Genomic DNA, 20,782 nt, shown 5'->3' with positions numbered 1-20,782 from the left:
ACTTGGGCTATTTTTTCAGAATAGTCAAGGTTTCCAGAACTTGGCTATTGCAAATAGGACTGCTATGAACATAGGGGTGCATATATTCTTTCTGATTAGGTGTTTTGGGATTCTTAGGATATATGAGTATTCCAAGAAGTGGAATTACTGAGTCAAAAGGCAGTTCCATTTTTAGTTTTTTGAGGAAATTCCATACTGTTTTCACAGTGGCTGCATCAGTCTGCATTCCCACCAACAGTGCACGAGGGTTCCCTTTTCTCCACAGCTTGCCAGCGATTGTTGTTCATTGATTTACTGAAGATAGCTACGGACAGGTGTGGGATGGTATCTCATTGTGGTTTTAATTTGCATTTCTCTAAAGACTGGTGATGTTGAGCATCTTTTCATATGCCTATGGGCCCTCTGTATGTCCTCTTTGGAGAAGTGTCTGTTCTGGTCCTTTGCCCATTTTTTAATTGAGTTATCTTCCTGGTGTTGAGTTGTATAGGTTCTTTATACAATTTGGTAATTAACCCCTTGTCAGGTATATCATTGGCAAATATGTTGTCCCACGCAGTGGGCTCCCTTTTCATTTTGTTGGTGGTTTCTTTTGCCTTGCAAAAGCTTTTTAGTTTGCTGTAGTCCCATTTGCTATTTTTTTCCTTTATTTTTTGAATTTTTAAACATTAATTAATTTCAGGTGTGGAGCATGAATCAATATTTGTATATATTGCAAAATGTTCACGATGATAAGTCTAGTTAACATCCTTAACCAAACAGTTACAAATTTATTTTTTCTTGTGATGAAGACTGTTAAGATCTACTCTCTTAGCAACTTCAAAAATTCAATTCAGTATTATTAACCATAGTCACTAGTGTGTTTTTAATAGTGATTCATTAATCTCAAGTTTAATTAAAATTAAACATTTTCCCCTAACTCTTCCTATGTAATTAAAATATTTGCTTTTCCAAAAACAATGTGTTCCATCATTCTTTTTGAAAGGTAAGTCCCTTGGAAGCAGTTGGCAAAACTTCTTTCTGAAGACCTGGGAAGCAGTTGGCAAAACTGCTATCTGTATTCTGGAAACAGGCTTCCTGATGAGCCCCGGGCCTCAGCGACACTGACCCCCACAGGCTTCTGATGAGATGGTGTGCTTGTCTTTTGACATTAGGACCTTTTCTTAAGGAGGAACTAATTACTACAGATCTCCTGAAACTGTTTTAAGTACGCACATCCCATTTCAGCATTCAGCTATGCAGAAATACTCTGAAGATTAAATAACTTTCCAAAGCTCAGGCTTGACTTCACAGATTACTATTCAGCGTTAATTGAAATGAAGAGCTAGGGCGTGTGAAAGGAAAGCACAACCTAGGACCTGTTAGGAGCTCTAGAAATGTCCACTAAAGGGAGCTGAAGGGAAAAGAAACACTTCAGTGTAGAGAAGTTTACAAGAAGCCACTTACCGTGGAATAAAATGCTTGATATTTCATTTGAGTTCACACAGATACATCAATGAACGTCTTGCCTTATTCTAGAGTTTATCTTTGAACATTTTTCCACAGTTACATTGCTCTTCTCAGGATTAATTACGCATTTTTAAAACAAAGTTACTGGAGAGGAGATAATAGCGTTTTTGGATTGTACTTGAACCGGTAGGTAATTCATGTGTTACTCCATTTATTCATTTAATTGTTAACACAGCCCAATTCAGAGTGTACTTCGTGGAAGCCGCAGAGCCGATGACCCGAGCACATACCTTCAGAGATTTCTCGTCATTTTCTCCACGTTCAGAAAGTATTGCTCTCGTGAAGGCTTCATGGGGTCACTAGTTAATACCTCAGTATAAGGAACTCCTTTAAGGCTGAATTCATCATTGATGGTAGTAGGTATAATTTCAAATGGTCTTCTTAATAGCTACGGTTTCACGTGACTTCTGGTCAGATCACTGTGGAGGGGCTGCCTTCACTGGAAAATGAGGCTGGGAAGTGCTCCAGTCTGTGGACGGAAAGATAAGCTGGTCTTGTCATTTTCTCTTATGTTCACATTATTCGTAATTACTTTCATTCATTCTGCAGTTCTTTTCTTTTTTCTTTCCTCCTTGCCTGCCCTTTAAGAAATCTTTTAAGCAGTGTCATTTTCTAAGGATTTGTTTAGTTGAAATTAGTAAACTTAGTAAATATTTACAAGTCTACTAACCGGTCAAGTATGAATTACAATACAATACAACAAGCTTCACTGTGAACACTTCCGCATTGTAAAACTCTCCTCTTTTCTTCAGGAAATTCCAGTACTGCAGGTGATGTATGACAAATAAAGACCAAGTGGACGCACCCTGGCCAATCTATATGCTACATATGAATAAAGTTTTTTGAAGAGTAAATTCAGATAGTTGTTATACAATCTTATGACATTCTCAGTAAGTCTAAGCAATTTATGGACCACTTAACCCTAGTGCTACTTAATGAAACAATTTATACATAAAAAAAATATGGCATGCTAAAGTTTAAATTATGAATTTTTTTAAAAAATTGAATGTTGAACAGCCCAATACTCATTAAACACTTAAATAGATATAAAAATCTAAAGTTTATTAGGAAAAATATACATTTCAGTAATGCAATAATTTGAATATGAATGTTAAAGTAAAATTGCCAGGAAACACAAACATTACTAGCTTTTAATTAGAACATACTGGAAAGAGAGTTAGAAGAAAGGAAGTTATTGAACTTACTCACAAAGAGCAAACACTCATTTATTCTAAGTTGTTAGTGCTAATGTAGTATGTAACAGTGGACGAATGAATGTTAATTGAGTTCTAAGAGGAACACAGGCAGGAAACTACATTCACTATTATGATACATATGAAAAGGCAGCAATTACATTAAATACAATTTAATTCAGTCCTCAATACTTTTATTAACATCACAAATGCTAGACAGAGTGAATAAATTACATGCACCCCTACTGCTGTATTTTTTCCTTCCAATGCTTTATTGTGCAAACATTTCATTTAAACATAATAAAAATTTGAAAAACTTTTTAGTGAATACCTCTAAATTCTCCACCTGATTTCTACTATTAACATTTTACAATACTCACTTAATCATACTATCTATCCCTCTCTCTATTCATCCATGAATTCATCTTATTTTTTATTCTTGTAAAGTAAATGCAAACATCTCAAACTTCCTTTTACCATGCAGTTCTTATGTAAAACTATCTAAAATGAAAGGCACATACCTTCAGTGTACACTCCCTGAGTTGTGATAAACACATACACCACCGTAGCCCAAACCTCTATCAAGATACAGAACATTACCATCCATTCACTCCAGAGAGTTATCCCATTATCACCCCAGTCAGTCTCTGTCCCCACCCAAGACAACTGCTGCGATGTATATAAAATCTGGTCTTTGTCCCTCTTCTTAGCACAAAGCTCCTAAAGCCATTAGAATTTCCTGTGAAGAGAGCTATAAAGTCATCTTTTGTTATATTATTTTTGTTATCCACGAGGAGACTTTTGGAAAACACCTAAGGTTGGTAGTGGAAACAACCATCAGGCTAGAGAGTTGGATCTCTCCACCCCAGGGAAGGGAGGGAGGCAGAGATGGAGTTCAGTCACCAATAGCCAGTGAGTTAACCAATCATCCTATGTAATGAAGCCTCCATAAAAACCCAAGGGGAGAGCTTCTGAGTAGGTTCACATGATTTGATGTGCAGACTTGGTGAGAATGGCCCATGGACAGAGCAAAGGAGCTCCTGCCCTTTTCCCATATCATGCCCTATGCATCTCTTCCAAGGGGCTGTTCCTCAGTTATAACCTTTAATAATAAATGGGTAGTCTAGTAGGTAATATGTTTCTTCGAGTTTGTGAGCTGCTCTAGCAAATTAAACCCAAGGAAGGGGATTGGTGGAAACTTCTCTTTATTGCTCGTCCGTCAGAAACAGAGGTGATCTGAACTAGGCGGTGGGGCAGTCTCGCAGGACTGATGCCCCCTCTGGGGGATCTGATGCTATCAGTTATCCATGGATAAACAATGTCAGAGCTGAGCTGAATTGTGGGACACACAGCTGGGGTCTGAGCACTGCTTCAGGGTATGGAAACCCCTACCCCCTAACACACATGTTGGAAATTGGTGCTGAGAACCCCTTTAACTACCCTGTGAGTGGAACAGTAATATTGAGTAGGTGCTTTATCTTTCTCCCTCCCCTCCCCTCTGTCTAAAAATAAATAAATAAAATCTTTACAAATAATTCTTTTAAAAAGACAAAATGTGGAATTCTTCTGCTTAAAATTTCAAATTGTATGCTTATAAAATACATATGCATCTTTCAAATAACTGAAAAACTGAAGTTTTTAAGTAAAAATTATTTATTTAAAGCAGGGGTGTCAAACTCATTTTCACCAGGGGCCACATCAGCCTTGCAGTTGCCTTCAAAGGGCCAAATGCAATTTCAATTCCTTAACAGTTAAGGAGTAGTTACATTTATACAGTCCTAAAATTATTTCAGCCCTTTGAAGGCAATTGCGAGACTGATGTGGCCCCCAGTGAAAATGAGTTTGACACCACTGGTTTAAAGGGAGGCTGTGTTTACTTGGAGAATACATAGAACATTACACAACTCCCAACACATTTTAGAGAGCTGCAAGTTATCTGCATGCGGATGGACCAGGGTCACATTGCTTGTTCTTCACCTAGTGGGTCATCTTACAGATTTAGATCCACCTATGAAACTGCTAACTAGTTTAATACTCGTTATATAGTGGGTACATGGTAAATATGTGTGAAATGGAAGAAGTGGGAACAAAAGAACAACAGAATGAATGAAAAGGGAACTCATGTTTGCTAACTGTTCAGGAATGTGACTTGCAGAATGCTATGTTTTAAATAAATCATCTCTCATTTTCTCCTTGAAACATTCCATCAAGTTACACATGCTTGCTAATGCCTTATACATTGTAAATGCTCGATTTTTAAAAAAAATTACTTTGTTGTTGTTCAATTACAATTGTGTGCTCAATTTATCACTTGAACCACTAAAACGCAACACTACAACTATTGAAATGTGTAGGCTTTAACTTACTACAGAGTTTTAATCCTCAAGAACATCACACCACTTATTTTTAAAAAATTTTTATTGTTATTCAATTACAGTTGTATGCCTTTTCTCCTCATCCCTCCACCCCACCCCAGCCAAACCCCCCTCCCCCACCTCCACTCTCCCCCTTGATTTTGTCCATGTGTCCTTTATAGTAGTTCCTGTAATCCTCTTTCCCCACTGTCCCCTCCCCACTCCCCCCTGCCCATTGTTAGATTGTTCTTAACTTCAATGTCTCTGGTTATATTTTGTTGGCTTTTTTCTTCTATTGATTATGTTCCAGTTAAAGGTGAGATCATATGGTATTTGTCCCTCACCGCCTGGCTTATTTCACTTAGCATAATGCTCTCCAGTTCCATCCATGCTGTTGCAAAGGGTATAAGCTCCTTCTTTCTCTCTGCTGCGTAGAATTCCATTGTGTAAATATGCCATAGTTTTTGGATCCACTCGTTTGCTGATGGGCACTTAGGTTGCTTCCAGTACTTGGCTATTGTAAATTGTGTTGCTATGAACATTGGGGTGCATAGGTTCTTTTGGATTGGCGTTTCAGGGTTCTTAGGGTATAATCCCAGCAGAGGAATTGCTGGGTCAAAGGGCAGTTCCATTTTTAGTTTTCTGAGGAAGTTCCATACTGTTTTCCACAGTGGCCTCACCAGTCTGCATTCCCACCAACAGTGCACGAGGGTTCCCTTTTCTCCACATCCTCTCCAACATTTGTTTGTGGATTTGTTTATTTTGGCCACACTTGACTGGTGTGAGATGGTACCTCAGTGTGGTTTTAATTTGCATCTCTCTGATGGCTAGTGATGCTGAGCATCTTTTCATATGTCTCTGGGCCCTCTGTATGTCTTCCCTGGAGAAGTATCTGTTCAAGTCCTTTGCCCATTTTTTAATTGGGTTGTTTGTCTTCCTGGAGTGGAGTCATGTGAGTTCTTTATATATTTTGGAGATCAGGCCCTTGTCTGAGGTATCATTACAAATATGTTTTCCCATACTGTTGGTTCTCTTTGTAATTTGGTGCTGTTTTCTTTAGCCATGCACAAGCTTTTTATTTTGATGAGGTCCCATTTGTTTATTCTTTCCTTTATGTCCCCTGCTTTAGGGGACATGTCTGTGAGGATGTTGCTGCATGGAATGTCTGAGATTTTCCTGCCAATGTTTTCCTCAAGGACTTTTATGGTGTTACGACTTATATTTAAGTCTTTTATCCATCTTGAGTTTATTTTCATGTATGGCGTAAGTTGGTGATCGAGTTTCTTTTTTTTGCACATAACTGTCCAGATCTCCCAACATCACCTGTTGAAGAGGCTGTTTTTGCTCCATTTTATGCTCCTGCCTCCTTTGTCAAATATTAACTGACCGTAAAGGCTTGAGTTTATTTCTGGGCTCTCTGTTCTGTTCCATTGGTCTATGTGCCTATTTTTATGCCAGTACCAGGCTGTTTTGATTACAGTGGCCTTGTAATATAGTTTGATATCAGGTATTGTGATCCCTCCTGCTTTGTTCTTCTTTCTCAAAATTGCTGCAGCTATTCGGGGTCGTTTATGGTTCCATATAAATTTCTGAAATGTTTGTTCTATATCTGTGAAATATGTCATGGGTACTCTAATAGGGATTGCATTGAATCTATAAATTGCTTTGGGTAGTATGGCCATTTTGATGATGTTAATTCTTCCAATCCATGAGCATGGTACATGCTTCCATTTGTTTGTGTCTTCCTTAATTTCTTTCTTCAGTGTTGTGTAGTTTTCTGAGTATAGGTCTTTTACCTCCTTGGTTAGGTTTATTCCTTAGGTACTTTATTTTTCTTGTTGCTATATCAAATGGGATTTTTTCCTGATTTCTGTTTCTGCAGTTTTGTTGTTGGTATACAGGAATGCCTTTGACTTCTGAGTACTGACTTTGTATCCAGCTGTTTTGCCAAATTCATTTATTAGGTCGAGTAGTTTTTTGGTGGAGTCTATAGGGTTTTCCATGTACACTCTCATGTCATCTGCAAACAGTGACTGTTTCATTTCCTCCTTTCCAATTTGGATGCCTTTTATTGCTTTTTCTTGTCTGATTGCTGTGGCTAGGACTTCCAATACTATGTTGAATAGGAGTGGTAAGAGAGGGCATCCTTGTCTTGTTCCTGATCTTAGTGGGAAAGCTCTAAGTTTTTGTCCATTGAGTATGATGTTGGCTGTAGGTCTCTTATATATGGCCTTTATTGTGTTAAGGAATGCTCCCTTTATTCCCACTTTGCTGATTGTTTTTATCAGAAACACTGGTGCTGTATCTTATCAAATGGTTTTTCTGCAGCTATTGATATGATCATGTGATTTTTGTTTTTGCTGTTGTTTATGTTATGTATTATGTTTATTGATTTGCGAATATTGTACCATCCTTGCATCCATGGGATGAAGCCTACGTGGTCATGGTGGATGATCTTTTTAATGTATTGCTGGATGCGGTTTGCCAATATCTTGTTGAGAATTTTAGCATCTATGTTCATCAGCGATATTGGCCTGAAGTTTTCTTTCTTCGTTGTGTCTTTATCTGGTTTTGGAATTAGGAAGATGCTGGCTTCATAAAAAGAGTTTGGGAGTCTTCCATCAGTTTGGATTTTTTCTAATAGTCTGTGAAGGATAGGGGTTAGTTCTTCCTTAAATGCTTTGTAGAGTTCTCCTGTGAAACCATCTGGTCCAGGGCTTTTGTGTGTTGGGAGTTTTTTGATGACTGCTTCAATTTTGTCTGCTGTTATTGGTCTATTCAGGCTTTCTGCTTCTTCTTCATTCAGTTTTGGAAGATTATATTTTTCTAGAAATGTGTCCATTTCATCTAGGTTTTCAAATTTCTTGGCATACAGTTCTTCGTAGTAATTTCTTACAATCCTTTGTATTTCTGTGATACCAGTTGTAATCTCTCCTCTTTCATTTCTAATTGTGTTTATTTGGACCCTCTCTCTTTTTTTGTTGATGAGCCTACTTAAAGGCTTGTCGATTTTGTTTACCTTTTCAAAGAACCAGCTCCTGGATCCATTGATCCTTAGAATTGTGCTTTTAGTCTCTATGTCATTTAACTCTGCTCTGATCTGGGTTATTTCCTTCCTTCTGCTTGCTCTGGGCTGTCTTTGTTGTTGTTCCTCAAGTTCTTCTAGGCATAGGGTTAGGTTGTTTGTTTGAAATGTTTCTATCTTTTTAAGGTAGGCCTGCCTGTATTGCTATGAACTTCCCCCTCTCAGGACTGCCTTTGCTGTGTCCCATAGGTTTTGGGTTGTTGTGAGTTCATTTTCATTTGTTTCCAGAAAGTTTTTGATTTCTTCCCTAATCTCATTATCGACCCATTCATTGTTTAATAGCATGCTATTCAGTCTCCATGCTTTTGAGTGTTTTGGGTTTTTACCCTTGGCGTTGGTTTCTAGTTTCAGACCCTTGTGGTCAGAGAAGATGCTTGATATGATTTCAATTTTCTTGAATTTGTTGAGGCTTGCTTTGTGTCCTATCATGTGGTCTATCTTTGAAAAAGTTCCATGTACACTTGAAAAGAATGTGTATTTTGCTTTTTTGGGATGAAAAACTCTATAAATATCAGTTAAGTCCATTTCATCTAGGGTATTGTTCAGTGACACAATATCCTTGTTGATATTTTGTTTGGAAGATCTGTCAATTTTTGACAGTTGGGTGTGAAAGTCCCCTACTATAATTGTGTTGCTGTCAATATCTTTCTTGAAGTCCTCCAAGATTTTCTTTATGTATTTGGGTGCTCCTATGTTGGGTGCATATATATTTACAATGTTTATGTCTTCTTGGTGGATTCTTCCTTTGAATATTATGAAGTGACCTTCTGGGTCTCTCTTTATGGCCCTTCTTTGGAAGTCTATTTTGTCTGATATGAGTATTGCTACCCCTGTTTTTTTTTTTCCTGTCCATTTGCTTGGAAAATTTGTTTCCAGCCCTTCACTTCCAGTCTGTGTAGGTCTTTTGTCCTGAGATGGGTCTCTTGTAGGCAGCATATGTGTGGGTCATGTTTTCTTATCCATTCAGCTATTCTATGTCTTTTGATTGGAGCATTTAATCCATTTACATTTAAGGTTATTATCGATAGGTAGCTATTCATTGCCATTTTTTCCTACCTGTGTTCCTCTCTCTTTCTCTTTTCCTTCCTTTCCTTAAAGCAGTCCCTTTAGCATCTTTTGCAGAGCTGGTTTGGTGGAGGTGTATTCTTTTAGACTTCTTTTGTCTGGGAAACTCTTTATTTGGCCTTTTATCTTGATTGAGAGCCTTGCTGGGTAAAGTAGTCTTGGTTGCAGGCCTCTGGTTCTCATTACTTGGAATATTTTTTGCCATTCTCTACTGGCTTGAAGCGTTTCCATTGAGAAGTCAGTTGATAACCTTTTTGGGGCTCCCTTTTATGTTACTTCCTGTTTCTCCCTTGCTGCCTTTAAGATCCTCTCTTTGTCTTGGAATTTTGCCATTTTAATCATGATGTGTCTTGCAGTGGGCCTCTTTGGGTTCCTCTTGCTTGGGACTCTCTGTGTTTCCTGGATTTGGGTGACTTTTTCTCTCATCAGATTAGGGAAATTTTCCATCAGTACTTTTTCAAACAGGTTTTCTATCCCTTGCTCTTCTTCTTCTCCTTCTGGTATTCCTATTATACAGATATTGTTACGTTTCATGTTGTCCTGCATTTCCCTATATCCCTCTTCATTCTTTCTGAGCCTCTTTTCCTTTTCTTGCTCTTTCTGGGTGTTTTTTCCTATTTTGTCCTCCAGTTCGCTGATCCGATCCTCTGCTTCATCAAGTCTGCTTTTCATTCCTTCTACTGTGTTCTTCAGTTCAGAAATTGTATTCTTCATTTCCTCTTTGCCCTTGTTGATAGTTTCTATTTCCTTTGTCATGTTGATATAGTTTGCAGTGAGTTCATTGTAGTTGTCTGTGAGCTCAGTGAGCTTCCTGATAACTATTGCTTTGAACTTAGTATCTGATAGTTGACTTGCCTCTTTTTCAGTTAGCATTCTTTCTGGGCTTCCTCCTTTCATTTGGGGATATTTCTTTGTCTTCCCATTGTTTGTGAGTCTCTTCTTGTTAGCCTCTGCTTCTGAAATTGATCTGTTCTGACTCCCTGGGTTTATGGTATGAATTTCTATGGTAGAATGCCAATGGGATTCAGTGGTGCCATCTCCTTAATCTCCTGTGCTCACTGGTCTTGCACTGACTTTTATGGGTCTAACACGGTCTAACTCTGATCTTTTCAGTGCTCCAGGTTTTATTGTCTCACCTGTGGGGAAAAAGAGAAAGAAGGGGAAAAGGGAATAGAAAATTAAGGGAAGAAAGGAAGGAAGAAAGGAAGGAAGGAAGGAAGGAAGGAATTAAAAAAGATCGGAGGAAAGATAGGAAGTAATTTTAACAAAAATTAAAACAAAAAAAATCAATAAAAGGCAGGAAGAAGGAATAAAAAAGTAAAGGATGGAAGGAAGAAGGAATAAAAAAAGAAAGGACAGAAAGGAAGAAGTAATTTAGGGGGAAAGGAGGAAAAAAGAAAAAAAAAGTCTTCTGCTGGCTTTAAACTGGTCAGGTTCGTTCTGCTGGTCTTCCTGTCTGTGAAATGGGAGGGGGTGGTTGGAAGGATTGGTTTCACTTTTCTCCCTTCCTGAGCCACACTCTTGGCTGTTGTTCAGCCTCCAGTCCAGTTCCTCAGGGTCCTTCTGCTCCCCACTAGGCCTTTAGTTCACCAGTTGTGCTGTCCTTGAGTTGCACCAACTAGGGGCAACTCACACTCCACCTTCTTGCTCTTTGCTGTCTTAGATGCTAGAGGCTCCCGGTGCTACTACAGGGTAGTTCAGCCCCCTACTGGGTCAAGTCTTTCCCGGGAATGCAGTCTCCCCTAGCCCTGCAGCTCCCCTCTGATGGGCATTCTGCCTTCCTCCCAGAGAGCCAGTAGGCCCTGCAGGGCTCTGTGCGCAGGGGCTAGGTAGGAGTTGTTCAGAACCGCTGCTTTTAGGTGTGGTCGCCTGCCGGCAGCCAGGGGGTTGATTGGGTTGCATGGGCGGTCCGCAGTAGTGGGCCTGGGGTGTGCGGGCGGTCCATGGCTGTGGGCAGTCAGATCTTTCAATGTCCTCTATCTTTGGTCTCCAATCTTCATATATGCTGGAATACCGTTGGCTGTTCGCTCTGTTCCTCAGATCAGCTAGGTGTTTCACTGGTGCGGAGGGGAAGTGGACTCTGCTCCCACCTATCTCGCCACCATCTTCCAACCTCCCACCACTAACTTTTTTATATCTCCAAATTCTCTTTGTCTGTACCAGAGAGGAGTAGCCCAGGAAATATCTTATGAGTATAAATCATTGACATATGATAATAGTTATTGCTTTTTACTCTAAAAACAGAAAACAGCAATATTATTTCAGTTTCAGAATGTTTTTTATTACTATAATTGGCTAAGTAGAAAAAGCAACAGAATTTTTGCTCAAAAGGAGGCATGTTTCTAGTGCTCTTACTACAGGCAATTAGGTAAATTCCAGTCTCATGATTTGGGAAAAACAGTGGGGACTTTATAAAGATATGCCTCTCACAAACCACAGTCAAAAATGAATTTTAATCATAACTGAGGGAGACCAGATCTGGCCTTCCGGTATAGAATTATGTTTATATAGAAAAAACGAAAGAGTCTGTCCCAATTTTACATTTAAATACTGGTAACAAAGAGAGAAAAATAAAAAAGGCAAAATAAATCAATGCATATACAAAATAACACCAAACAAAAACTATTATACCGTTACCACAAACTATCACATAAACATTTATCAAGATTTGCAAATACTTTTTACTAAGTGCAGGACTGCTCATATCCATGCAGCCACCCAAGAAATATTTACTAAGCACTTCATTCTGAGGCATGAAAGGAAATTCCCTGAGGCCTGGAGGCCACTTCAGGGCACTGTATGATGACTGTTGATTACAGATGAGGTCCCAGGTTTGTTTACCAGTAGCAATTCAAAATGTGTATTGCCAGGAACGTATTATTCAAGTTTAATGACTTTAACTCATTAGCAGATTATCTTTTAAAATATGCAAAACTTCTGGTGTTGATGTGTCATTTGAACACTCAACTGAGAGAAATGATTTAATTATTTGAATTGTATTGGTTGTAGAAGAGCACATGCAAGATACTCTTAAAAGTGGTTGAATCCCTCTATAGATGTGCATACATTTGTCACTGCTAGATTCAGTTATTTCACTAAAATCCTCCAAAGCAGCCTCATTCTGGTAATTTTGTAATACAATTATAAAATTTTATATAAAATCTGGTTTATCTGCAATGAGTGTGCAGCATTCTTTGCCTTCATGTACATGCCATTCTGCGTGAGACAGAGTAAAACAGGTCATTATGTTTTGTGAAATCATGCAGATAATAATCATCTCTCAAAACTTGATCTAGCATGCTAAATGGGTGGTTTCTAATTTGTTCTTAAATATTAGTTACATCTCTAAGTTCCTTATTCAACTGGATAACTCTATACAGTTGGAATACTACAACGAAACCATTCTATTTCAGTTACTTGTGTAACTGTATAATTTTATTTCATGGAGACAAGAATTGGTGTATAATTAGAATAATACAGAAGTGAAAACACAAGCCAGACAAATTCCTTGGAAGCAATGATCAAGTTCATCTGCCAAGGAAAAAATATATCTTCCCAAAGGATTAAGGGTTCCTATTATTATTAGGTAATTGAGCAGATGGGCATAAAATGATGAAGAAATATGAGGATTAATACAAATTGACTAGAACACACTGGTTACTTTGAACAGGTTCCAAACCATTTTCAATGTAAAATAGATTAATGTGTCCATTTATGCGGTAACCCTTTGTAGAAAGCATGGAGATACATTCAGGAGCACCAGAGCCAGGGTCCACTTGCAGAGTTTGATCTGGGTTGTAGTCAGCACTTCCACAAACAATAGCCACGGACACTCCCCTACGGGAGCCATGAGGAGCCTGAAAACAGCTCCAGCATTTAGAATGAGGTCCAGATGGACCGTTCGAGAACGTGTTGCCTTATGCTGCTGGGATTTCGTAAATGAAAGGACTTCAACAGCAATGAGATGAAGGTTCCTGATTTTGGTGATGGGTGATAGCTCTGAGTTTTGCAGCCAGTCCTTTCCTTCTTTGCAATGGAGTGTTTATCTTTCTGGAGTGGGAACTCACTTCTCTGTAGTCTCTAAAGGCAATGAATGACAGCACTGTCGTGTCCAGGAAAAAGAGAGCACCCACCACTAATGTGATTGCTTATTTCAATGCAGGGACGATCTCAATAGTTGTAAAGGGGCAAAACTTTTCCTCAAAAGAGAGTTAACTAGCTTAATTATTCTGTCTTTGTACGGGCGGGGTCCCTAGCTGGATCCACACAACTGTTAGAAAAGGGTGTTTAAGACACTTTCTGACAGTGGAGAAGATGACGGTGCAATGGCTCTTTCTTTATCAGTGCAGCGATCTCTTCTCCTGGCTTATGACTTGGGCCAAGTAGGCGCCATTTGTGAGGAGCAGCAACAAAAGGAAAAGTTTTAGCCGGCAGCAAACTCCCAGACTCGCTGCAATGGCTTCAATCACATACAGTTCCACACAGCAGGGTGCACTGGGCTCTTACCTGTTCAGATGGCATCTTCTTACAGGGGGAGTGGGATCCTGCCTGGTCTTTGAAGTTTGAATTACAATTGCATGAGAGACATAGGATCTTTATTCATTAATACCTTCCTTTATAAGAAATGCCTCTCTCTTTGATACAGTGGTTCCTGCCTTCAAGTCAAGTTTGTTTTATATTCATATTGGGAAACCAGCTTTCTTTAGATAAGCTTCTCCAGAGTATATCTTTCCTTCAACTTTTTGCTTTCAACATGTGTCTATAATGAGTCTTTAAAAGCAGCAAACATGCAGGGGTTTGTTGCTGTTTGCTTTTAATTGAAACTTTTAGGTATTGTGCACTTGAGGTAATTATACTGCTATATTTGGCTTTACATCTACCGCCTTACTTTCTTCTTTTATGGTGAGTATCATTATATTGTTGTTACTTTAAGTGTTTCCTTATTTTCCATTTAAAAGTTCCTTCTTGACTTTTCTAGTGTTTTCCTCTAATGTCAGTATGCCTGGTTCTCTTTGTGTTTACCCTGCTAAGAATTTGGATAGTCTGTATCCTTTGGCTGACATCTCTCAGCACTTTTGAAAAATCCATCATTCTCCCTTTGCATTGCCTCCTCCCCTTCTGGATACCCAATCACAGGCATTTTAGATTTTTTCAGTGTGCCAGTCTCTTTCTGCTCTATCTTCCATTTATTTTTCTGTGTTTGGTGGGAGGTATATAATTATTAACCTGTCTTCCAATTCATTAATCTACTTTGGCAAATGTTTATTACTTTGTTAAACCCATTTATTTTTAACATCCCTTAATTTACTCTTCAATTGTAGAATTTCCATTTCATTTTTTAGATTCCAATACTTTGGCAGAACTATCCAACTTTTCCTGTGTTTTCTTTCCTATTTTTTTTTCTTGATAATATTAATCATAGCCACCACTGGGTCCTTGTTTGGTAATTCTAATATTGTGTTCACCTGTAGATCTCTTTCATTTTATGTTTTTTCTCCTGGTTTTGTTGTTCACAGGGACCCTGTCTCTTTAAATGCTTTTTAAAAGTGCCAGACAGTGAAAACAATTGTTGAAACTCTAGATAATACTGTCTTTCTCTGCAGAGGATGCACCTTTTTATCTTTCATCAGAGAAGAAGCTGACGATGTTGATCCGATCAGGGACTAGGCTGAGTTGAGGTTGTGGAGCACATTACTTTTATTTATCTTTTTGTTTTATTTTTTTCACTGAGATATAAGTGACATATTTTTATATTAGTTTCAGGTGTACAACATAATGATTTGGTATTTGTGTATATTGCAAAATGGTTGTCACAGTAAGTCTAGTTAACATTTGTCTCCATACAGTTACAAAAAATTTTGTTTTCTTGAATGACTTTGAAGAATTACTCTCAGCAACTTTCAAATACGCAATACAGTATTTATTAACTATAGTCACTATGCTGTACATTACATCCCATAATTTATTTATTTTATAACTGGAAGTTTGTACCTTTTGACCCCCGTCAGCCACTTTGCTCACCCCCAAACCTTGTTTCTGGGAACCACCTATCTGTTCTCTGTATCTATGAGCTTGGTTTGTTTGCTTGTGTGTGGATTCCTCGTGTAAGTGATCTCATGTAGTATTTGTCTTTCTCTGATTTATTTCACTTAGGGTAATATCCTCAAGGTTCATCCATGTTGTCACAAATGGCAAGATTTTACTCTGTTTTTTTGTATCTGAGTAGCATTCCATTTCATGTATGTATATCATCCACCAAGGGACACTTAGGTTGTTTCCACATCCTGCTGTTGTAAATAATGCAGCAATTAATACAGGGGCCACATATCTTTCTAAGTTAGCGTTTACATATTCTTTGGATAAATACCCAGAAGTGGAATTGCTGGATTATACGGCAGTTCCATGTCTAGCAATTAACTTCAGGGCCATCGAAATGAAGATTAGAGTACCATCCATCTGTTTATGTCAGGTCTGCATATATCCATCCTTCAGAAATAAAGCAGTATTTGTATGGATGTCCTTGAGAAAAATGACAGAATTAGTTTTAGGTATATGTTAAATTCATGTTTTTAAAAAGGGGGAAAGGAAAGAATCTATATGATTTCATAAGAACAACTTTCAGCTCTGAAAATAACAGAGACAGTCACATTCAGGTGGACTAGTAAAACAATTTTAATTTTTACTCAAAATATATGAGATGTCTTCAGTAGCCCTTATCTTACACATGGAAAGTGGAGCATTGTACAGGAAAGGAGGGAAACAGAAACTATTAGATTTTAAGCTCGAGTTTCAAAAATATTCAGATAAGGGTGGAAACTCTAGATAGTTTTCCCATTTTATACCATTGTCAAACATTCATTTTCATATGCCTCCTTACTTTGTAACATAAATATTTCATTTAGTAGTAATAAGAGTTTATTTAAGATTTTTTCTAAATACCATGAAGGCTCTGCAGTAGTGCCACCATTTTATAAACTGACCCGCAGCTTTTTCTTCTTTAAAAAAAATCCCAGTCTATAAATACCACACAGGGCAAACAAACACATGTGATCAGTATTTTATAGTAAACCAATTGGACTGACCAAAGAATGGGTCTTTGTATACAAATTCTGACATGAAAGACATCTGCAAAATAGAGGAGAAAAAAAAAAACAAAGAAATGCAAGGAATAAAGCTTAGCTATATAAAATAATTTTTAATTCAAACTCAGCAGATATGATATGGTTCTAAAGAAACTGCTAAAATGTGCCGCCCCTAACATGAACTGCAATTAGTATTGTCTGCCCTGGAAAATCACCAACTCAGTAGCTGACTGTACATGGAATAGAGAACTTGGTCATTATGCATTAGGCACAGGGAGGAGACACCTGCAGCAGAGTTAAACCATCTCCCACACCTCCCGCAGAACGGCCCTATGTTGCAGATGTTGTATAGGTCCACTTAATCTGACAGTGCACAGATACATTACAACCTTACTGAAAACAACAAGGGATGTACACACAAAGTAAAGCAATAACAAAACACAACAACAATAACAAAACCCTGTGACGAGGAACTTTGCTCGTACCCAAACAAAAGGAAGGAACTCTTTAAAATATTTTCTTGTACGCAGCCTCAGTGCAAACAGCATCCCTGCCAGGCCCCGGGGGGCAGGATCTCTTCCATGGAGGGTACGTTTCCTCTCAGCGGCCACCTACAAGGACCTGAAGTGTAGTGAGTGTGTACTGCGGCCGGTGCACTCACACGAAATATGAGCGGCCAGTGCCGTGACACGCGATTGTTGGCTGCATATTGTATTCTTGAGAAATATTTGGCCACCAGGCATTTTATCAATATGCAGTTTCTCAACAGTGAACTAGAATACATCTCAACTGACCTCCTTGGTTTTTAAGACATTTGTTAATGTCTTGCCTCTTTTTATAACTCCAAGTATTGTCTGATAGGCAGCTAAGGAAATAAATCCTCCCCAATTTTCAACTTACTTCTCTGCTTTCCCTAAGGTAGACCCTATGTAAACCTAAAAACACGATAACTTAACATACAAGGTTTTTCAAAGTGCAAAATGTGTTACGCATATATTCATAGGCTTCACTTAAACAGCATTTTATACAATACAGTACAGTTTGATACTTCTGCTCATAAATTATACCACTAACAGACAACTACGTTGAGAGGTTGGCCACTCACAGTAACCCAATGCCTTTTTACATAAAGTTAATACAGTTGAACCTGTACAAGTTTTGTGCAGACCAAAATAAAGTTAATCTTACGCTTATCACGTATATACATACATAGTTTAAAATGTTCTTTAAATGCTTACATAGAGCTAGACAAATCTCGCAAACCATGAATTATCATATAGTTTGGTTTCTGACTTGCACACAAACATCGTACACAGTATTTTAAAAATTTACAATTCACTTTATGTCTTTTTGCAAGATCTGCTCACCCTGTAATTCTTTCGGAAGGGTTCTTGACCGTTGCAGAACCACACTAAGTTCTTCAATGACCTTTGAGGGCAATTTGTTGTTTGGATCCAAAGGAGCTTTGCCATTCCTGTCCTCAGGCTTCCCCGTCACCTTTAAGCCTTTAAGGCACCTCTGCTGTCCAAGAAAGGCCTCAGCCTCAGTGTCCTCCAGACAGTTGAAGCTCCGATGTTTTCTGGTTCGATTTCGGAGCTTATCGTCCCTGTGCTCCAGGCAGTGGGCCACCATGGAGGCTCTCTCCTTCAAGGTGCTGTCCCCAGACTCCTGATCGTCCCTCTCTCTAAGCCGCAGCTTTTCCAGTTCTGCTCTCGCACTCTAAAATAAAATAAAAACGTCGCACAGGAAAGCCAAGATTTGGCACGATTTACTATTTAAAAGTTATACTCCATTTAAAAGTTGATCCTTCTTATATTAGAGCTTATTTCTATGATTTAGATTCCAACCTTACTTTGACACAAGTGGCTTGTCTGAATTTATATAGTGATCTGAGAGACAGGAAATCAAGTAAAATGTAGACCATGGAAATTCATTTTAATGTGCATTTAACACAGCACTTCAAAGATGTCTTTCAGGTTAGTTACTTGAATTAACTCTCGTTTTGAATTTGCCTCGTCCAATCCACTTCTGCTGGATGCGTCACTTGTTTGAGCCTCGGTAGTGGGTACGGTGTTGTACTCAGAGCACCCAAAGCAAAGGAAGTCTCTGTGGCCATGTGAGTCAGGGAAATGCTCTGGACCACAGCCCCTCTCTGAGATTCACATGTTAGCATATTAAATTTAATATTAATACTTAATATTAGCATATTGAAGATGCTGAGAAGTTTTGACAGAAACCTGTCCAATTTTGTGTTTTTCTCTCCTCTCAAATTATTTAGTGAAATCTTTCCTTCCATATATCTATTAGAATTCCACAAATGCATTTTTTAAATGCTATGTATTATATACACACATACATATACACGCGTATATGTATATACATATACACACACTTTTGTATCAGTGGATTAGAGTACGCATTCATTCAGTAAAGTATAAAGGCCTGCGGGCACTGGGAATTCATCGTCACAACACCTGCAATGGTCTAGAGGTACACTTTCGTTTAAAAAAACTTTTTCCCTCAATGATAGTTTCGGGTGTACATAGTGATTAGACATCTATATGCCTTACAAAGTGATCACCCCGGTAAGTCTGGTACCCACCTGGCACCGTTCATAGTTATTACAATGTTATTGACTATATGCCTTATGCTGCAGTTAAATCCCCCATGACTACTTTTATAACCGGTGACTTCTATTTCTAATCCCTCCACTTTTCAACTATCTTCCCAACATGCTCCCATCGGGCAGTCATCAATTTGTTCTCTATATCTATGAGTTTGTTTTTGTTTCGTTTATTTTTTTAGATTCCACATATAAGTGAAATCATATAGTATTTGTCTTTCTCTGACTTATTTCCCTTAGCATAATACCCTCCCAGTCTGCTCCATGTGGTACCGAACTGTAAGATTTCACGTTTTATGGCTGAGGAATATTCCATTAGATACATGTACCCCATCTTCTTTATCCTTTTATCTGTCAGTGGACCCATAGGTTGTTTTGGTATCTTGACTATTGTAAATAACACTGCAATGAACATAGGGGCATATGTATCTTTCCAATTAGTGTTTTAGATTTCTTCAGATAAATGCCAGGTTTCTTCCGATAAAAGGCAGGTCTATTTTTAATTTTTTCAGGACCCCTCCAGACTGTTTTCCGCAGTGGCTGCACCAACAGAATTCACTCCCATCAGCGGTGCACGAGGCTCCCTTTTCTCCACATCCTCACCAGCACTTGTTGGTTGATCTATTGATGACAGGCATTCTGACAGTAGTGAGATGATATCTCATAACTGTTATTTGCATTTCCCAGATGATTAACGATGTTTGGCATATTTTTATATGTCTATTGGCAATCTGTATGTTCTCTTCACAGAAATGTCTATTCAAGTCCTCTGCCCATTTTTTAATTGAATCAGTTTTTTTGTGTATGTTAAATTGTATGAGTTCCTTATATGTTTTGGACAATAACCTCTAATTGAATGTATCATTGGCAAATATTTTCTCCTATTCAATGGGTTGTTTTTCATTTTGTTGGTTTCCTTTGCTGTCCAAAAACTTTTCAGTTTGATGTAGTCCCGTTTGTTTATTTTTTTCTTTTTTCCCCTTGCCCAAGAGATATATCAAAAAATATTACTAACAGCAATGTCAGAGTCTACTGACTATGTTTCCCTCTAGGAGGTTTACAGTTCATTGGAAAAAAATTCATTTTTTACTAATTTTGTTTTAATGCTTTTCCAGCTTTCAACTTTTTTCGCCAGTATTGGAATATTCTGAAATATTCTTTGTCTCTTTGTTGAGTCACCTCCTCACCACATTTATATTTTTTCAAAAAATCCTGGTTTTGAGTTTACTACTCATAAATTTTCCCTTTAATTAACATTTCATGAAGTTGTTTTAAGAGCCTTTAATAATTTCTTTAGAGTTTTAGTTCATCAGCTTCCTGGTCTATAGTCTGCTAAAAAATACTGTCTCTGAAATTCTGAATTTGGGATTAGGTAGTAAATATACATGCAATTATGATCCCGACTCTTTACTGGGTCCTGGTCAATGCATTTTGAAACTAACAATATATTACCTGCTTTGCTCCCTACCTGATCCTAAGGCAATGACAGGGGATGCTGGGGTCACAACAGGGCATGTCTACTCCCCACGTTTGCTTCGTTTATTCAGCCTGTCTCCCCTAACCTGGGTTCCTGGGAAATGTGACCCTTAGGATTTTAAGATTCTACATTAGCTAAGGAGTCCACAGTTTTGCAGGGCAGTTTATTACCAAGAAAACCTATACATGCAGAATGGCAGAAGGGGCAAGCTTGTGATTTCTTGGAGTCTTATCCTGACCAAGTAGGCCAGAAAGTAAAACTGTTATTTTCAAAACAATATCTTTCAGAGAAGAGGAATATTATAATGAGGTAAGTGTTCAAGGAAAGATAGGCATGGGCAAATATTTTTAAAGATCTGATCACTAAATTTTAGCCCTGACTGGTGCGGCTCAATGAG

The 20,782-nt window shown here is 38.2% G+C and overlaps 1 protein-coding gene across 6 annotated transcripts in view; it reads right to left on the bottom strand.

The window, feature by feature from the left end:
- Nucleotides 1-15,210: 15,210 nt before the first annotated feature.
- Nucleotides 15,211-20,782, bottom strand: part of ARAP2 (ArfGAP with RhoGAP domain, ankyrin repeat and PH domain 2) — a 158,690-nt gene continuing 153,118 nt past the window's right edge. For all 6 annotated transcript variants that reach the window (XM_045182758.3, XM_071221308.1, XM_053922423.2 and 3 more), the window contains one exon: nucleotides 15,211-18,004. In XM_045182758.3, the coding sequence (XP_045038693.2) occupies nucleotides 17,621-18,004 (384 nt within the window). In that variant the 3' untranslated portion in view covers nucleotides 15,211-17,620. The remainder of the gene's footprint in view (nucleotides 18,005-20,782) is intronic.

This window comes from Desmodus rotundus, chromosome 4, assembly GCF_022682495.2.
Source record: "Desmodus rotundus isolate HL8 chromosome 4, HLdesRot8A.1, whole genome shotgun sequence".
Taxonomy (NCBI): domain Eukaryota; kingdom Metazoa; phylum Chordata; class Mammalia; order Chiroptera; family Phyllostomidae; genus Desmodus; species Desmodus rotundus.
This window is presented reverse-complemented; position numbering and strand designations above follow the sequence as displayed.